General features: G+C 27.5%; 2 protein-coding genes and 1 long non-coding RNA gene across 11 annotated transcripts in view; 1 reads left to right on the forward strand and 2 right to left on the reverse strand.

The window, feature by feature from the left end:
• Positions 1-19,936, forward strand: part of LOC142239297 (uncharacterized) — a 351,852-nt gene that overhangs the window by 141,917 nt on the left and 189,999 nt on the right. The gene's annotated exons all lie outside the window — the stretch shown is intronic.
• On the reverse strand, positions 5,941-7,423 carry LOC142239451 (uncharacterized). Of its 4 annotated transcripts, none has more exons than XR_012723035.1 (4): positions 7,182-7,423; positions 6,469-6,542; positions 6,309-6,401; positions 5,941-6,238 (listed from the first exon to the last, which is right to left on the reverse strand). It is a non-coding gene; the product is annotated as an uncharacterized LOC142239451 (long non-coding RNA). The 4 variants fall into 4 exon arrangements; XR_012723036.1 differs by having other exon boundaries at positions 6,469-6,545; XR_012723037.1 differs by having other exon boundaries at positions 7,095-7,423.
• LOC142238535 (Na(+)/H(+) exchange regulatory cofactor NHE-RF1) overlaps positions 11,987-19,936 on the reverse strand; it is a 34,122-nt gene continuing 26,172 nt past the window's right edge. For both annotated transcript variants that reach the window (XM_075310219.1, XM_075310218.1), the window contains exon 2: positions 11,987-13,441. In XM_075310219.1, coding sequence (XP_075166334.1) covers positions 12,495-13,403 — 909 coding nt within the window. In that variant the 5' untranslated portion in view covers positions 13,404-13,441 and the 3' untranslated portion in view covers positions 11,987-12,494. The remainder of the gene's footprint in view (positions 13,442-19,936) is intronic.

Consider the following 19,936-nt stretch of genomic DNA (forward strand, 5'->3'; position numbering starts at 1 on the left):
AACAAAGAGAATTACAGGGTAATTCAATTAAACGAAAATCGAATTTAATTTTTAATAGGTTCAATTAAAAATATTTTTTTCAATCAGACTTTTATAAATCTTAAAATCGATCAATATTAAATTATTTGTAAAATCAAGGAAATACAAACGATTTAGCATAGCAATTAGTAGACTTTGGTGTTGATAATGGACTCTTAATAATACCAATACCAAAACTGTTTGGAAGATTGGTAGAATTCTTGATGTTTTGATAGATATTACGAAATGTACCACTCCGATTAAGAGGAACATTAATTTTCTATAGAAATAAAATTTGGTAATATTTTCTATTGAAATAATATTTTGACAAAATTTTCTATAGAAATAAAATTTTGGTAAATATTCAAAATAGAAATAAAATTCTAACAAAATTTTCTATGGAAATAATTTTTTAAGAAATGTTGACCAAATGTTGACCAAATTTTCTATAGAAATAAAATTTTGAAAAAATTTTCTATAGAAATAATAACAAAATTTTCTATTTTTTTTGTTTTGATAAAATTTTCTATAGAAATACAATTATGAAAAAATTTTCTATAGAAATAAAATTTTGATAAAATTTCCTATAGAAATAAAATTTTGACAAAATTTCTATAGAAATACAATTTTGACAAAATTTTCTATAGAAATAAAATTTTGATAAAATTTCCTATAGAAATAAAATTTTGATAAAATTTCCTACAGAAATAAAATCTTGACAAAATTTTCTATAGAAATAAAATTTTGAAAAAATTTTCTTTAGAAATAATGACAAAATTTTCTATAGAAATAAAATTATGACAAAATTTTCTATTGAAATATTTTTTTTTTGATAAAATTTCTATAGAAAACAAAATTTCTATAGAAATAAAATTTTGACAAAATTTTCTATAGAAATAAAATTTTGATAAAATTTCGTATAGAAATAAAATTTTGATAACATTTCTTATAGAAATAAAATTTTGACAAAATTTTCTATTGAAATACACTTTTGATAAAATTTCCTATAGAAATAAAATTTTGACAAAATTTTCTATAGAAATAAAATGTTGACAAAATTGTCTATAGAAATAAAATTTTGACAAAATTTTGTATGGATATAATATTTTAAGAAAATTTTCTCTAGAAATAAAACTTTGCCAAAAATTTATATAGAAATAAAATGTTGACAAAATTTTCTATAGAAATAAAATTTTGGCAAAATATTCTAAAGAAATAAAATTTTGACAAAATTGTCTATAGAAATGAATTTTTGACAAAATTTTCTATGGAAATAAATTTTTAAGAAAATTTTCTCTAGAAATAAAATTGTCTATAGAAATAATGACAACATTTTCTATATAAATAAAATTTTGATAAAATTTTCTATAGAAATAAAATTTTTACAAAATTTTCTATAAAAATAAAATTACATGAACAAAGCAAAATATTCTCCTTATCCGCTGATAAGGTCTTGCTGCGAATAAGACTTTTATTAATACTTCAATCATTAGAATTATCAAATTGGAAGTCGTATGTTTATCGTGGCTATTCCCGCAATATCCCTGTATAGTCATACATATTCCAAAATATTTGAACTGATTATGATAATGTATATAAAGGTTTTATCCTAATTTTCCCTTTAAAAATATATAGATAAATATAGATTGAAACATATTGTTAATATCTCTGATGAATAATCTTATTTGTAGCAATATCTAAAAGATAAAATCTCATCCAATCATTGTAATTATAATGAGAAATGAAGACTAATAAAGACGAATTCAAAAAATTGAAATTGAAAAAAATTGACAAAATTTTCTATAGAAATAAAATTTTGACAAAATTTTCTATAGATATACTTTTTTTGACAAAATTTTCTTTTGAAATATGTTTTTTTTTTGATAAAATTTTCTATAGAAATAGAACTATGACAAAATTTCTATAGAAATAAAATCTTGACAAAAGTTTCTATAGAAATAAAATGTTGATAAAAGTTTCTATAGAAATAAAATTTTCATAAAATTTCCTATAGAAATAAAATTTTCTATTGAAATACAATTTTGATAAAATTTCCTATAGAAATAAAATTTTGATAAAATTTCCTATAGAAATAAAATTTTGAAAAAATTTCTATAGAAATAAAATTTTAAAAAAAATTTCTATAGAAATAAAATTTTGACAAAGTTTTCTATAGAAATAACATTTTGATAAAATTTCCTATAGAAATAGAATTTTGACAACATTTTCTATAGAAATAAAGTTTTCTATAGAAATAAAATTTTGATAAAATTTCCTATAGAAATACAATTTTGACAAAAGTTTCTATAGAAATAAAATTTTGACAAAAGTTTCTATAGAAATAAAATTTTAATAAAATTTTCTATTGAAATACAATTTTGATAAAATTTCCTATAGAAATAAAATTTTGATAAAATTTCCTATAGAAATAAAATTTTGAAAAAATTTCTAGAGAAATAAAATTTTGAAAAAATTTTCTATAGAAATAAAATTTTGACAAAATTTTCAATTGAAATATTTTTTTTTTTATAAAATTTTCTATAGAAATAAAATTATGACAAAATTTTCTATAGAAATAAAATTTTGACAAAAGTTTCTATAGAAATAAAATTTTGATAAAATTTCCTATAGAAATAAAATGTTGACAAAATTTTCTATAGAAATAAAATTTTGACAAAATTTTGTATGGATATAATTTTTTACGAAAATTTCCTCTAGAAATAAAACGTTGGCAAAATTTTCTATAGAAATAGAATATTGACAACATTTTCTATAGAAATAACATATTGACAAAATTTCCTATAGAAATAAAATTTTGACAAAATTTTATATGGAAATAAAATTTTGGCAAAATTTTCTATAAAAATAAACTTTTGACAAAATTTTGACAAACATTTCTATAGAAATAAAGTTATGACAAAATTTTCTATATAAATAAAATTTTGACAAAATTTTCTATAGAAATAAAATTTTGAAAAAATTTTCTATGGAAATAAAATTTTGGCAAAATATTCTAAAGAAATAAAATTTTGACAAAATTGTCTATAGAAATGAAATTTTGACAAAATTTCTATGGAAATAAATTTTTAAGAAAATTTTCTCTAGAAATAAAATTTTCTATAGAAATAATGACAACATTTTCTATATAAATAAAATTTTGATAAAATTTTCTATAGAAATAAAATTTTTACAAAATTGTCTATAAAAATAAAATTTTGACAAAATGTTGATAAAATTTTCTATAGAAATAAAATTTTAACAAAATTGTCTATAGAAATAAAATTTTGATAAAATCATCTATAGAAATAAAATTATTTTCAGCAAGACTTTGATAAAAACTTTTTATATTAGGGTCTTTTTTGGGCCCTTGAAAAATTCTATACGAAGACCTCTTAACCCTTGGTACACTTTTTTCCAAGAGTAATATTGACCTACGTTCAAAAGTCTACTTTTTTCAAATTTCCCAAATACACATATTCACAGTCTTTGATTCTTGATGATACGCTGTAGTTGTCGTCATCTTCATTATCATCACAGTCTACCAAAAAAACAGCAAAGATTTCATTAACTTTTCCTAAAAACTCATAAAAGTAACCAAGGGTCAAGTCTTGGGGTTTTCTTTGTGATGTGGTTATAGCCGACTCACCACACGACAACGAGAGACCACACATAAAAGCCCAAGTAGTGGAGATATAATAAAATTTAATCACAATTTTCGTTGTTACTTAATTAAAAAAACAAGAGGAAAAATCTGGGGTAATAGAATTAAATTTTGTGTAACTGAATAAGAAAAGAAATTAAATGAAATTTGTATTTGCTGTGTTTTTTTGGAAGCAAAAAAAATTCCCTTATTTATTTTGGCCTGAGTAGGAGGAAAAATAATTATCTCATTTTAGTTGAATTACTTGGCCACCCCAAAAAGGTAGAAGGAACAACTAAAAAAAGACCAGGTTAGAAAAGTCAAGCAAATTGCTTGAAATTTAATTACATGGCCTTTGAGGAAAAGTCAAATTCTTTAATTTTGTGTAATTTTTTTTCTCCAAGCTATTACAAGCTAAAAACCTGCTGGAATTAGGTTTAGATGTATGACTACCCCCACCGTAATCATATCCATGCAACGCCATTGCCACCACTTGTTCTAGTCACTCAATTAACTTTTATCGCCTAGATGTTTAACTAAATATGTCTAAGATGAAAAATAAAATACCTGAAATAATGACCACTAGTTTCGACAGCATGAAGTCATCGTCCAGAAACTTTATTATGGACCAAAAGATAATTAATCAGTTTTGCGTCAAAACAACTTAGCCGGCCGATGTTAACAAGTTTTACTTGCAGGCCTTAATACGAAATGAAATTTTTGTCTGAATTAATAAAAACAGCAACAACAGAAAAAAATACAAAGTCGCTTTTTCGGCGACTGTTCTACTTCAAAAAGCTGACATATCTTTGGTTTGTTGTCGTTGTTGGGTTCTGAGGTTATGCCAGAGAGATTATCTAAAAAAATGTCTAACATAAATGATTAAGCATTTAATTTTATTTAAAAGAACCTAAGAAAACATTTAGGCTCTTTCAACATGAATAGAAGATTGATGGCTAAGCAAAAAGGACAAACATTTCAAATATCCATTTAGTCTGTTTTTGTATCCATGATGTCATCATTAGGTTAAACTGTTGAAAATAAAATGTAGTCGAAATACGAAACTTTATCTCAAATTATAAAATATTTTAATTTCGTATATATTTAATTGAAATTAATTGGGAAAATTATTATATAAAATTTTTGTTAATATAATTTAATTTATTTTTATTTAGTACTGTTATTTAAAGCCATAATCACTAACATTATTATGTTATTCCATGTTACAGATTTCATTAACTGTTGTTATGTTATTTATAATGTTAACATAAGTAAAGCTAATGTTAATATCATGGCTCTCGATATGCAATTTGCTTTCACACTGTCATAATCACAAACATTGTGAATCTCATTCTTACTCTCACATAGAGAGTTATATCATTTTATGTTTGAATGTTGTATTCTCACCTAAATAACTCTTATGTGTGATTCTAATCACACTTTTGTTTTTTTGTCAAAAATAATTTTTTTTCTGTGTAAAATGTTCCAATAATCTGGCAACATCTTTGCATGCTTATCTTAAACAAAAACAAAAGCTTTTTCATTGTTCCATTAATTAGCGTATCTCACAATTGTTATTCGCAAAGAGAGCATTTGTTTTGCATGCTTTTCAATTTGCTCTTCACATTTGCAAAACCACAACTAGCCTCTTTGCATGATAAGAGAACTATATAATTGCTAAAAGCCCCCGTGGTGAAAAGTAGCGATCAAGAGAAAATTATGGCTACTCTTATCAAAAGTACGATGATAAAGCTTCGACTAAAGTCGTTGCAAAATATGAGACTATTGTGTCGGGTAATCTCTAGTTGTAGGTGAGTTATTGGACATGATAGAGGTTCACTGCCGTATTGGAGACTTCAAAAAGATTGTGTTAATTGTAAATAAAATAATATAATAGTTTAATTTTGTTAATGCACCGAAAAAAAAGTTTACTATTGTTTACGAAAAATGAACTAACCCATAGTAAGAATGGCCATGATTTGGCGCCTAAGATTTTTTTCATCTAGATAAGTTCATGATTTTCTTATAAATAAGTTTATGTATTGCATCGTATTTTAGTTCATTCTTACTACGCTGTGGGAAGAATGTACTTACACTCATTCAAAATATTCCTGCTATCCGGAAAAATTAACAAGTTTTTGGGAATCCTATATTTAGAAATTGGTTTCAAATAAACTGTTTATCAGTATAATTTTCAAAGAAGTAAATAAATTGAGGAATTAAAGGTACAACAAGCCTGTATACAACTAAGAAATTTTTCGTACAATATAAGACCATTTTTCATAACTACCAGTACTTTATTTCAAAAAATTATTATTATATTACATAAAACTATGGCTTATGATATACAATAAAAGAAATGTTTTTATTCGTACGCTGTATGCTGTTACTTTTCGGTAGTTAGTAATTGCTTCTTCAAAAGAGTAATATTCTATGTTAGTAGAATGAAACTAATTAATATCAATTTCCATTTTTTATCCATATGAAAGATATATGCCATAAGTTGCTATTTTCATTTCATTTTTGTCCAATTTCACCGATATCGCTAGTTTTTGTTGTGTGGATTTGCGTCATAAGCCTCTGAAGTTAAAAAGGTATATAAAATATAAAAATATTATCAAATTCTATGGTATTTTGATCTTTAACTTACAAGAGAATTTTCTTAGAGCAAATAGGGATATCAGCTTAGTTAGCATTAAACAGTAAGAAGATTCCAAAAAATACCATTAGATTTGCTGTCATCCTGCAAATGAAAATTATTTTTAATAAATAGAAATTTTGGCTTTATTACAAATGGACGAAAAACTTACCACATTGAAAAAAATCATCCAATTACTACATTAGTGGAATCATATCCATGCACAAATGGGACATTTTTGAAATCCTTCTCCGAATATAAATGAAATAAAAATATTATAAAATTAGATATAATTTCCACTTGTCAATATAGCATTTAGTATTTATGGTGGATATTAAGTTCGAGTTTAGTGGCTAAAATCCCAATTTTTCATGATTAGTTTTCTTTAGAAATACATGGGAACAAAATTGAACCGTTTTTGTGTTCATTTAAAATTTATATCAAATTTTTAGTAATTTGAGGTCGCTGAATCCAAATTTACACTTGTTTTTTTAAGAGCTCGACTTTTTGAGATATACGGTTATGTTCAAAATTAAGGCACTTCCGCTATATATGTTGGAATAACTTGAAAACGATTCATCATATTAAATTAAAAAAACAGCGTTCTACATAAGCTTAAAAACGATTTTCTGTTCTTAATCGTGTAATCCATTTAAAAAATATAAACTTAATAAAAAACTTGTTTCGAGCTATTCTCCATCAAGTTATATTTAAATTTGCATCGAAGGCGTATAATTTTATACTTTTCTTACTGATTTATTTCTGATTTTAGCACCTAAACTCGAACTTAGTACACACCTTAAGGACTCGCTATAACATAAAAATATAGACTCAAAAAATTGTACTGTGATCCAGATGTAGAGTAAATATAGATCATTTTATTACCACTCATTATGAATATTTTTATGTAAACCAATTTAAAACCGCACTAATTTTAAATTATTAATAGAAATATACAGTTTCTTAATATGTGATTTATTTTAGAGTTATTTATTTTTTATCCATATAAAGTGTTTTTGTTTTCTCTAACATCACACCATTCACTTATCAGTTTCTAAAATGTTACGAAATAAATGTATTTTTATTAATAAACACAAATACCGCACGCAAGCGCACCACGTGTGCGCTTCATAAATGCATCAACAGAACTGAATGCACCAATAAAACTCAAAGACACAAATAGTCATAAAAGACACATATCTAAAGAAAAACAACTCCACACACACACATGATCCCTTTCTGATCTCGCTATTGCAACAAAACAACTATCACCACTAAAGATACCAACAACACACATTCCATAACATCATCGCAATAACAAACACAAACAAAAAAAAAAAAAAAGATGATGCAATAATTTCATAATTTCTTCTCACTTCAATTTCCAGTATCACGTTTATTGATTAGTTGGTATTCTATCTATAGGATAAGGTAAAATATATTCAAAATTTACGAAGAATCCATAAAAAATTATATACACCCGTCAAGGATTAAATTAACTACTTTTTATTCTACTTTATCTAAAATTTTCAATGTGAGGAAATATACTCCAACTTATAGTAAAAATCGCAATAAGCTGTAGGAAGCCGCCATACGAATCGGTACTGTGGTTAAGTTAATTTTTACTACAAAAATTTTTTTCCATACAAAAAATTTTCTTAGTAAATTGTCCACATTTCGTAGTAAGATTTTTATATTGCCTATGTCTTTTTATAATACAATCAACGATGCATTAACTATTGTATTGGAAATTTATTTAAGGAAAAATCCGTCCCATTTTGTAGTTAGTGAACTAAAAAACATTTACTGAGGTTTTATAAGTTTTCCTTTAGCTAAGTTAAATTTCGCAGTGGTTACGAAAAATTAACTATATTACAGTAAATTTTTTGAACTATGTGGAAGTTAAACTGGTCCTAAAATTAACAAGACACCTTTTTTTCTGTGTGACCGACAAACGTAAAATGTATTTTAGTCTTAATTTTTTCTTCTATTTCCTGAGCTGATCTAAAAGTCCCAATTTAGGGATTATTTTTTACCCAGTATTGCATGAGTTTACTATGGTTTACATTAGTCCTTGAGCATTTCGTAGTCTCCAGATTTATGCGATTTGCCTCAAATGTGAAATCTGGTGGCATTTGTAGTAGGAACGAAGGAGGAGTGCCATTTTATATTTCAATTTTTTAAAAAATTCTCAACTTGGGAGAATCAAAAACTCGTTCATTCTAAAGACTTAAAAATAAAATTTTGATAAAATTTTCTATAGAAATAAAATTGTGACAAAATTTTCTATAGAAATAAAATTTTGACAAAATTTTTTATAGAAATAAAATTTTGACAATATTTTCTATAAAAATTAAATTTTAACAAAATTTTCTATAGAAATAAAATTTTGGTAGATTATTTTTGGCTCGAATGGCAACCATGATTACGAACCGATATGGACCAATTTTTGTGTGAATGGGGATCGGCTATATATAACTATAGACCGATTTGGACCAATTTGGGTATGGTGGTTAGCGGCCATATACTAACACCACGTTCCAATTTTGAATCGGATCCGATGAATTTTGCTCCTCCAAGAGGCTCCGGAGGTCAAATCTGGAGAACGGTTTAACATATATGGGGGCTATATATAATAATGGACCGATATGGACCAATTCTGGCATGGAGACCATATACTAACATCACGTACCAAATTTCAGCAGGATCGGATGAATTTTGCTTCTCTTTGAGGCTCCGCAAGCCAAATCTGGGGATCAATTTATATGGGGGCTATATAAAATTATGGACCGATGTGGACCAATTTTTGCATGGTTGTTAGAGATCATATAACAAAACCACGTTCCAAATTTGAACCGGATCGGATGAAATTTGCTTCTCTTTGAGGCTCCGCAAGCCAAATCTGGGGATCGGTTTATATGGGGGCTATATATAATTATGGACCGATATGGACCAATTTTTGCATGGTTGTTAGAGACCATACACTAACATCACGTAGCAAATTTCAGCAGGATCGAATGAAATTTGCTTCTCTTAGAGGCTCCGCAAGCCAAATCTGGGGATCAATTTATATGGGGGCTATATAAAATTATGGACCGATGTGGACCAATTTTTGCTTGGTTGTTAGAGACCATATACCATGTACCAAATTTCAGCCGGATCGGATGTAATTTACTTCTCTTTGAGGCTGCGGAAACCACATCTGGGGATCGGTTTATATGGGGGCTATATATGATTATGTACCGATGTGGACCAATTTTTGCATGGATGTTAGAGACCATATACCAACACCATGTACCAAATTTCAGCAGGATCGGATGAAATTTGCTTCTCTTTGAGGCTTCGCAAGCCAAATCTGGGGATCCGTTTATATGGGGGCTATACGTAAAAGTGGACCGATATGGCCCATTTGCAATACCATCCGACCTACATCAATAACAACTACTTGTGCTAAGTTTCAAGTCGATAGCTTGTTTCGTTCGAAATTTAGCGTGATTTCAACAGACGGACGGACATGCTTAGATCGACTCAGAATTTCACCACGACCCAGAATATATATACTTTATGGGCTCTTAGAGCAATATTTCGAAGTATTACAAACGGAATGACAAAGTTAATATACCCTCCATCCTATGGTGAAGGGTATACAAAATATTTATTGAAAGTCAGTATCAAAAAACCGCACAATTTTTTCGGTGTACCGATACCAGTACACCGAGTACCGCCAACCGGTTTTATTGTAGTAACGATGTCTATAATCTGCTTGAAAATTAAATTCCATTCACAAAGTAATTTTTCTAGTCCCTGTTTGCAAGCTGGGCCTTCTTCCCGATATGGTGGGCTCTATGAACTTTTCCACCGATTTTGACACATCGGCTCTACCGGTCCACCGAAAAAGAGGTTTTAGACAAACCGATAATTGGTGTATGAATATAAACCGGTCCACCGGGTTTCGTCCACTAGCTTTGATCACTGTAGTAACATTTTTTACAAATCGGAATTTTTATCCGCCTGAAAATTTAATTCCATTCAAAATATTTTTGTCCCCGTTGGACAGTTCCTGTAGATAAACCGGTGCACCGGGTTTCGCTCAACGGGTTGGTTCTGGTAACGCTGTCTACAATTCGTCTGAAAGTTAAATTCCATTCCGTGGGCCAGATCCCGCAACATTTTTTCCCCGATATGGTGGGCTCTATGGATCGACAATTGATGTAAACAAGATGAACCGGTCCACCGGGTATCAACCACCGGGTTTAATCACTCTCGTCTTCAATCCGCCTGAAAATTAAATTCTATTCACAAAAACTTTATTCCAGTGCCTGTAAGCCAGGTCCCGCTTCATCGTTTCCCCTTTACGATAGGTCCTATGAACTGGTGTAAAAAATAAACCGGTTCACCGGGTCTCAACCAACGGTTTTGATCGCTATAGTAACGCTTTCTACAAAGCAGAATTTTTTTTTTATCCGCCGGGAAATTAATTGCCATACGCAAGATAGTTGTTTTCCAGTCTCTCTTTGTAAGCTGGTGCGCGTCATTGTTTCCCGATATATTGGGTCCTATAGATATTATAAGCTGGGCTGTTACATAGGTAGTTTTTCAAAATTTCTTTCTCTGCTTTTATTAATCACAAATGTACTCTCAACTCTAAATGCCCAATCAAGAGTCCCTCATTCCTTGAGTAGTTCTTTAGTTTGTTTTTATTGTTTCCATTACCCCATAATATTGTGGGAGGCCCTTCCAAATTTTGCCCTGTTCCCTATGGGTATTTTAATTCCCCAGTCCCATCTTTTGCCCCACATTATTTTACCTGATTTTTTGGTTTTCTTTGATAAATATTTTTTTTTTATAAATAATTTTTTTTTGTCTCCGTTTGCCAGCTGGGACAGTTCCTGTAGATAAAGCGGTGCACCGGGTTTCGTTCAACGGGTTGGTTCTGGTAACGCTGTCTGAAAATTAAATTCCATTCACAAGATTTTTTTTCCAAGTCCGTGGGCCAGATCCCGCAACATTTTTTACCCCGATATGGTGGTCTCTATGAATCGACAATTGATGTAAAAAAGATGAGCCGGTCCACCGGGTATCAACCACCGGGTTTAATCACTCTCGTCTTCAATCCGCCTGAAAATTAAAGTCTATTCACAAGAGATTTTTTCCAGCACCTGCAAGCTGGACCAGGTCCCGCTTCATCGTTTCCCCTTTATGGTAGGTCCTATGGTACTGGTGTAAAAACATAAACCGGTTCACCGGGTCTCAACCAATGGTTTTGATCGATAAAGTAACGCTTTCTACAAAGCTTATTTTTTTTCCGCCGGGAAATTAATTGCCATACGCAAGATTGTTTATAAGCTGGTTCAGGGCCCGCGTCATTGTTTTCCCGATATATTGGGCTTTATAGATATTATAAGCAGCCCAGCTTAGGTACATAGGTAGTTTTTCAAAATTTCTTTCTCTGCTTTTGTTCATCACAAATGTACTCTCAACTCTAAATGCCCAATCATGAGTCCCTCATTCCTTCAGTAGTTCTTTAGTTTGTTTTTATTGTTTCCATCACCCCCATAATATTGTGGGAGGCCCTTCCAATTTTCGCCCTGTTCCCTATGGGTATCTTTATCGCCCAGTCCCATCTTTTGTGGGCCACATTATTTTACCTGATTTTTTTTTTTGTTTTTCTTTGATAAAAAATAAAATAATTTTTTTTTTAAGTTTTTTTGTTTTTTATTTGGATTTATTTTTATATAACTTTAATAAAGTAAGTGGCTTAATAAAATTGACTTAAATAATTGACACATAGGTTGCATAATTATCAATAATTTTTTTGTAGTTATTGATTTTTTTTAATTAATAAACAAAATGGTTTTGAATTTTGAAGCTTAATTTTTTTTTTTGGAAGAAAAAAAATAAAAAGGATTTCGCAAATCAAAATAAAGGAATATTTTAAAAAAGTAATAATAATAATAATAAAGATAATAATTAAAATGTTATACATAAATCAATATGTATATATAAATGTGTTTGTTGTTGTTGTTGTTGGTTTTTGTTTTTAAACTTAAAGCTAAATGTTGGAATCTTCTTCAAAAGCGATTTTTCTTAAGAAAAAAAAAACAATTCCAAAACAAAAGAATGACTTCTGGGAAATGGTTAGATGATCTTGATGGCGATGGAGGCGGCTATCATCATTTTTATCATCTTCATGTTTTCTTAAAGTTTCTGAACAATTTCGTATTTCTTTTTCAAGTCAACACTTTCATTTTTAGGATCATATTTCTTCTTGGACATAAGCTTAGCACGCATTTCAGCAGCGGTCATATTCAAATGAAGACCACCTACTTTGACTGACGGCGCCGGCGCCGTAGATGCAGCACCACCAGCTACATCGCCATTGGATCCTCCACCATTGGTAGTGGGGGAGGAGGTGGGGGTTGCCGGGGTATTATTATTATTAGCCAAAGGCATTTTCTGTACTGTGGCCATAGTGGCCGAAGGTGGTGGCGGAATATTGTTATTATGTTGCTGGGGACTAACTTGATGATCGGTGACATCACTGCTGCCATTGGTATTGGCTGTTATGGTACTCGAACTGGATCTATGGGATTCCTGGGAAGCCCTTTTCGTGGATACCATGGTTATACTGTTGATATTTTCACTTGCCCCCGGTAGAACTTGTTCCGTTTTACTAACCTCCACCATGGAATTATTATTATTATTGGTTTGATGACCATTACCCATGGCTGAGGTGGCCGCGGCATCACCCTTACCATCAACATCGATCAGCAGTAGCCGCACCTCATTGGCAATGGCTTTGATACGTTGCACCACTTGTTTATGGGTCTCACTGTTAATGGCCGTACCATTGACTTCAATAATCCGATCACCTTCCTTAAGGCCTGCCGCCTCGGCTGGGGAATTGGCATCCACTTTGCCTATGAATTGGCCTGGTTTGGATTTTTCCGAGTGTAAATTAAAGCCATAGCCATCGAAATCGGGTCTCTTGATAATGTGGCATAGCTTGGTGGCTGCTTTATTGATAACATCCGGACTAGATGGCATACTCGATGAGGATGTTGGTGAAGAGGGGGTCGAAGGGGTTTTCACTTCACTTTGGGACATTTTTCACTCACTCACTCAATTTGTAATTTGCTGATAAACTGAAATTAAAATCGAAAATAGGAAATCACAAATTAGTAACATCAATTGCCAATGGTGATTGTTTGCTAAAACGAAAAACAAAAAAAAAATAAAAAATCAATTGTATTTAAATTTTAAAATCCCATTTCAAAAGCTTCTAAAAGGCTAGAAACTAACTAACATTTCCGTTCTCATTAATCATTTTGTAATCATAAGCAAATTGCAAGGGGAATTGTTTTACTAAATTATAAACAAATTTTAAATGAAAAAAAAATTGAAAAAATATCAGTTTTACCTTTTTTGTCTATTTTGAATTTAAAATTTGTTAAATGACTCGAAAAAGTTTTTGTTTGTTTGTTTAAAAACAATTTTTATTTTTTTTTTTAAATATTAAACAGCCCTATTATTAAACTCACCACTTTACTAAGTGTAAAGTCTTTTTGTGTTTTATTTTATTTTTTTTTCTCTTATTGTTCTCAGCTTTGTTCTTTGAAATAAATTGTTTCTCTATGTTTTCCGAAGCGATATGAATTAAAACACACACAAAAAAATATATATTTAGAATTATGAAATCGTTGATATGTAATATCCAATGATGAAATTATGACTAGCTGCTGTTATCGTTTTTTTTCGGAGTAGAGCAACCTCAACCTCATTTATATAAAAAATAAAAAAAAAAATAGAAAAAAGATAAAAACAATATTTTAAGAAATGTCATAACCATTTTTATATTAAATCTATATTAAATAATCTTTGGAAATAAAAAACGAAAATCAAAACAAATATAATAAAAAAAACTCTTAATTCAATATTAAAAAAGTGACCTCAAGATGGGACGTCTATGACATCAAGATATATCAAGCAATTAGCGATCAATACTATATAAAAATATATAAAATTTATTTACTTTTTTTTAATATATAAAAATTATTAAAAAAAATTATTCATAAAATTAACAGATATTAAATTTATAAAAATTAAATAAATTTTATAAATAAATTTGTTTCAATGAATTTTATATATATTTTTTTATGTAGTATTAACCGATCTCCCCATTTTATTTCTTGATGGCATAGAATTTTTTTTATTTTATTTTTATTGGACGACAATTGCGTTGTCTATGTCAAGATTTAAATTTTCGGATCAGATCGGATCGAAAATTCTTCGGCTTCTTCAAAAAATGGAATCGAAAGATCGTTTTAAATGGGTGACAGTGTTACCGTTGTGAATTTCGAAAAAGTGACACAAAAAGTGTCACTCGCCATTAAAAGTGGCACATTTTAACCCTTTCACTACCGATGTCCACTTAGAAAGACATTCGAAGGACACCAAATTCTATTTTCCCACTTAGTTTCGATTTATTTCTCGATGTTATTTTAAAGTGATCTAAATAAGCTATAAATATTTTCCATATTGGTGAGCACTAAAATACATTTTTATAAACTTCTTTAACAATAAACGAAAAATATGAAAATTTGAGACAATTTTGCTACTGTATGTCTCTAGTAAATGGACACTTATACAAAAACTATAACTGATACTTTTTCGGGATCTTTTTCTGTATTTTTTCTCACACTTTGAAAGATATTATAGGCTAATTAGCGCTTCTCTTCGTAAGGCCATTTGGTTACAATTCAAGAATCAAGTTTTCAGAACAAGCTCATATAGCTTTTGATGCAATTGAGGTAGGTTCTCAAAATGACAATTTTTCTTTTACATGCTGTTAGTACTAGTAAAACAGATGAAAAATTAAAGTTTTTAACTTTAGGTTTATTTCGGTAGTGAAAGGGTTAATAAATTTAAAAATAAAAAGTAGAACTAAATTTTTGTATAGAAATAAAATTTTGACAAGTTTTTCTATAGAAATAAAATTTTGACAAATTTTTCTACAAAAAAATGTTCACAAAATTTTCTACAGAAATAAAATTTTGATAAAATTTTTTATAGAAATAAAATATTGACCAATTTTTTTTATAGAAATATAAAATTTGCAAAAATTTTCTATAGAAATACAATTTTGCAACAATTTTCTATAAAAATAAAATGTTGACAAAATTTTCTATAGAAATAAAATTTTGAAATAAAATGTTGACAACATTTTGTATAGAAATAAAATTTTGTATAGGAATAGAATTCCAACAAAATTTTCTATAGAAATCAAATTTTGACAAAATTTTCAATAGAAATAAACTTTTCATAAAATTTTATATAGAAATAAAATTTTAACAAAATTTTGAATAGAAATAAAATGTTGACAAAATTTTCTATAGAAATACAATTTTGCAAAAATTTTCTATAGAAATAAAATTAAGAAACAATTTTCTATAGAAATTAAATGTTGACAACATTTTGTACAGAAATAAAATTTTGATAACATTTTTTATAGAAATAAAATGTTGATAACATTTTTTTTATAGAAAGAAAATGTTGATAAAATTTCATATAGAAATAGAATTCCAACAAAATTGTCTATAGAAATAAAATTTTGATTAAATGTTCAATAGAAATAAAATGTTGATAAAATCTTTTTATTGAAATAAAATATTGACAACATTTTTTATTGAAATAAAATGTTGACAAAATTTTCTATGGAAATAAAATTTTGATAAAATTTTCTATAGAAATTAAATATTGACAAAATTTTCTATAGAAATAAAATTTTGATAAAATTTTCTATAGAAATAAAATTAAGAAAAAATTTTCTATAGTAATTAAATGTTGACAACATTTTGTAAGAAGTAAAATTTTTTACATAAATAAAATGTTGATAAAATGTTCTATAAGAATAGAATTCCAACAAAATTTTGTATAGAAATAAAATTTTAACAACTTTTTTTCTATAGAAATACAATTTTCACAAAATTTTCTATAGAAATAAAATTTTGACAAAAGTTTCTATAGAAATAAAATGTTGACAAAAGTTTCTATAGCAATAAACTTTTCACAAAATTTTATATAGAAATAAAATTTTGACAAAATTTTCTATAGAAATAATATTTTGACAAAATTTTCTTTAGAAATAAAATTTTGACAAAATTTGCTATAAAAAAGAAACTTTTGACAAAATTTTCTATAGAAATAAAATGTTGACCAAATTTTCTATAGAAATAAAATTTTGACCATATTTTGTATAAAAATAAAATTTTGACAAAATTTCCCATAGAAATAAAATTTTGACAAAATTTTCTATAGAATAAAATTTTGACAAAATTTTCTATAGAAATAAAATTTTGACAAAATTTTCTATAGAAATAATATTTTGACAAAATTTTCTATAGAAATAAAATTTTAACAAAATTTTCTATAGAAATAAAATTTTGACAATATTTTCTATAGAAATAAAATTTTGACAAAATTTTCTATAGAAATAAAATTTTAACAAAATTTGCTATAGAAATAAAATTTTGACAAAATTTGCTATAGACATAATATTTTGACAAAATTTTTGTATAGAAATAAAATTTTGACAAAATTTGCTATAAAAAAAATTTGACTAAATTTTCTATAGAAATAATATTTTGACAAAATTTTTTATAGAAATAAAATTTTGTAGTTGTCTTTTATTGCAGCTTAAAACCATACATTGACTAAACTACCAGTGTAGCTTAACCAACAGAGGAAAAGAATGTTTGTCAAATTTATTTGGACAAAGCCCTATAGACTGCAAGATGGTTGGATGGACGCACGTTTCGGAATTACCACATTCCTCATCAGCATCCTCTACTTGCAGCAAAACTATCAACCAATTATCAGAATAAATTCAGGCAGTTTATTAAACCCAACAAAAACCACACTTGAACCTTCCGAAAAAAGGTTTTACATTGATAGCCGGCTTATGCCGAAATAAATTCGAAACAAACATATCTCTTTTCCTATGCCACTGTCAAATCATCGATTTGAAAAATAAAATTTTGACAAAATTTTCTATAAAAATAAAATTTTGACAAACTTTTCTATAAAAATAAAATTTTCACAACATTTTCTATAGAAATAAAATTTTTACAAAATTTTCTATAAAAATAAAATTTTCACAAAATGTTCTATAGAAATAAAATTTTTACAAAATTTTCTATAGAAATAAAATTTTGACAAAAATATTCTATAGAAATAATATTTTGACAAAAATTTCTATAGAAATAAAATTTTGCAAAAATTTCTATAGAAATAAAATTTTTGCAAAAATTTCCTATAGAAATACTATTATGAAAAAAATTTATATAAAAATAATATTTTGACATTTATTTTGACATATTTATAGGAAATTTAATTTTAAGGCAAATGAAAAATTCTGGTTTCTAGACATCGTTAGCACATTCCTTTCTTTGGCATTCGTGTTCAAAATTGTGGAACATTTTTTAATTTAAAAAAGTGGCTAAAAAAGATCGCACAATTTTTACCTTTGTGGAAATGTTTAAAGAGTGGCACTCTAATTTTAAAAAGGTGGCATAAAAAGTCGCACTCTGTCTATGATATTATCTCGTAAATGGAATTTCATTTCCAGTGGAAAGAAAGTTCTTGTTTCTAGAGAATTTGAAAAATGTTGCGAAAATCGGGTAATTGTCCATATAAAATGGCAAAAAAAGTCATAATTTGCTATCAAAATTGTAGAATTTTTTTATTTAAAAAAAAAAAAATGGTTTAAAAGGTCTCATATTTTAAACTTTTTGGAAATGTTTAAAAGAAGGCACACTAACTTTAAAGAAGTTGGCATAAAACCTTGCACTCTCTCTGCGATGTTCTCTCGCGGAGAGAATTTAATTTTCAAGCGGATGAAAATTCTGATTTCTATACATCGTTGGAGAATTTGTAAAAAGTTACGAAAATATTGCCATTCTCCATAAAAAAATGACAAAACAAAGTCGCATTCCTCCCTTTGTCATTCGCTATCAAAATTGTGAATTTTTGTTTATTTAGAAAAAGTAGATTAAAAGATCGCACATTTTTACCTTCTTGACAATTTTTAAAGACTAGCATACAAATTTTAAAAAGGATGGCATAAAAATCGCACTTTTTGTTCTCTTGCAAATGGAATATAATTTTAGGCGGATGAAAATTCTGATTTCTATCTCAAGGACAAAAGTCCAACGGATTGAGATCCGAAGATTTTGGTGGCCTTAGGTTAGGAGGTTAGGATAGGTGGCAGCCCGATGTAACAGGCTCACTTAGACTATTCATTCCATTGTGATATCACATTGGTGAACTTCTCTCTTGGTGGCCTTTGTGCGGTAGAAAAGCGTACAACATACTTTTTTAAGCCATTCTTGGTTGACACGATCTGAATTTGAACTTCTAAGGCATTAGTCCAAGATCAAAATTAATTGGCACAGTTAATTTTTGTGATTGATTTTTGTTTTTATTTAAAAATTTGTTTAATTAAATAAATTTATAAATCTTAAATAATTTTTTTAACTGATTTTTGTTGGATTATAATTTTTTTTTAATTCAATTAAAATTTAAAAAAAAATCAGCCTAATCAGATTATATCACAGAATTCAGAAAAAATTTCATGAAAGTGTACTTTTGAGTTACTTGTGTAAAAAATTTGTTCTACAAACGCGTGTAAATTCCTAATAAAAAATATGGGTCAATATAACGTATATAAACCGAAAATAAATAAATTTTATTTACTGTTTGCATTTTTTTATGCATAAAATAAAAAAAAACACAAAACCAGTTCATACGCCAATATTTCAAAGGCAATGCAACATCAAATTTTGATGATTTATACATGTACTCATAAGTTCATTGAACTAATCTTTTTGGCCATATGCGTTTGGCCTACAATCTCTTTGGAAAGTTGACATAACCAAATATAAAATGAAAAACAAAAAAAAAAACATATACAGTCAGAGTCATAAAAGGTGTACCTATGAATTTGTTTCAAAATGGGATTTATTACACACATTTTTATTTACGATTTTATTATATTTTTTTTTTTTGATTTACCAAAAGAGTGTTTAAATCTGTACGTAAATAAAATAAAAATAATAAAAAAAAAAAAACAAAAAAATAAAAATTCCTTTGTCTAGATGCTCAAAAGTCATGTGGTCAAGCATGTGCGGATATCAAATCTGAAATTTTTGTAAACATTTCCAATTTGATAATAATTTCATAAGGTATAATCTTGCTGTACTTAAAATTCTATCCAATTTTGATTTAATTCATTCTGAATCTGAAATATCTTTACACTAAAAAAAACAAATATTTTTTGTCTTTAATTACGAAAATAATTAAATTAAAAATTACATTTTTGATGATAGTATCACCCACCAACGTCAATTAACGTCAGCTTAGCAACACACTTTGTACTCTTTTTCTTTCAACGCCCACTGTATACAAAATTTTTTTCCTAAAGTATTTTTATTTTAAATTTTAATATAAACAAACTAACTGGTTATTTTTTTTAATGCTGATGCGTTTCTAACCTGAAATGATACGCTTGTAAAACCTTTTAAATAGGGTTTTTAAATTTGAAATAATTTTTTTTTGTTTTTTTTTTTTGTTTTTTTTCTTTT

This window comes from Haematobia irritans, chromosome 5 (genome assembly GCF_050003625.1).
Source record: "Haematobia irritans isolate KBUSLIRL chromosome 5, ASM5000362v1, whole genome shotgun sequence".
Taxonomy (NCBI): domain Eukaryota; kingdom Metazoa; phylum Arthropoda; class Insecta; order Diptera; family Muscidae; genus Haematobia; species Haematobia irritans.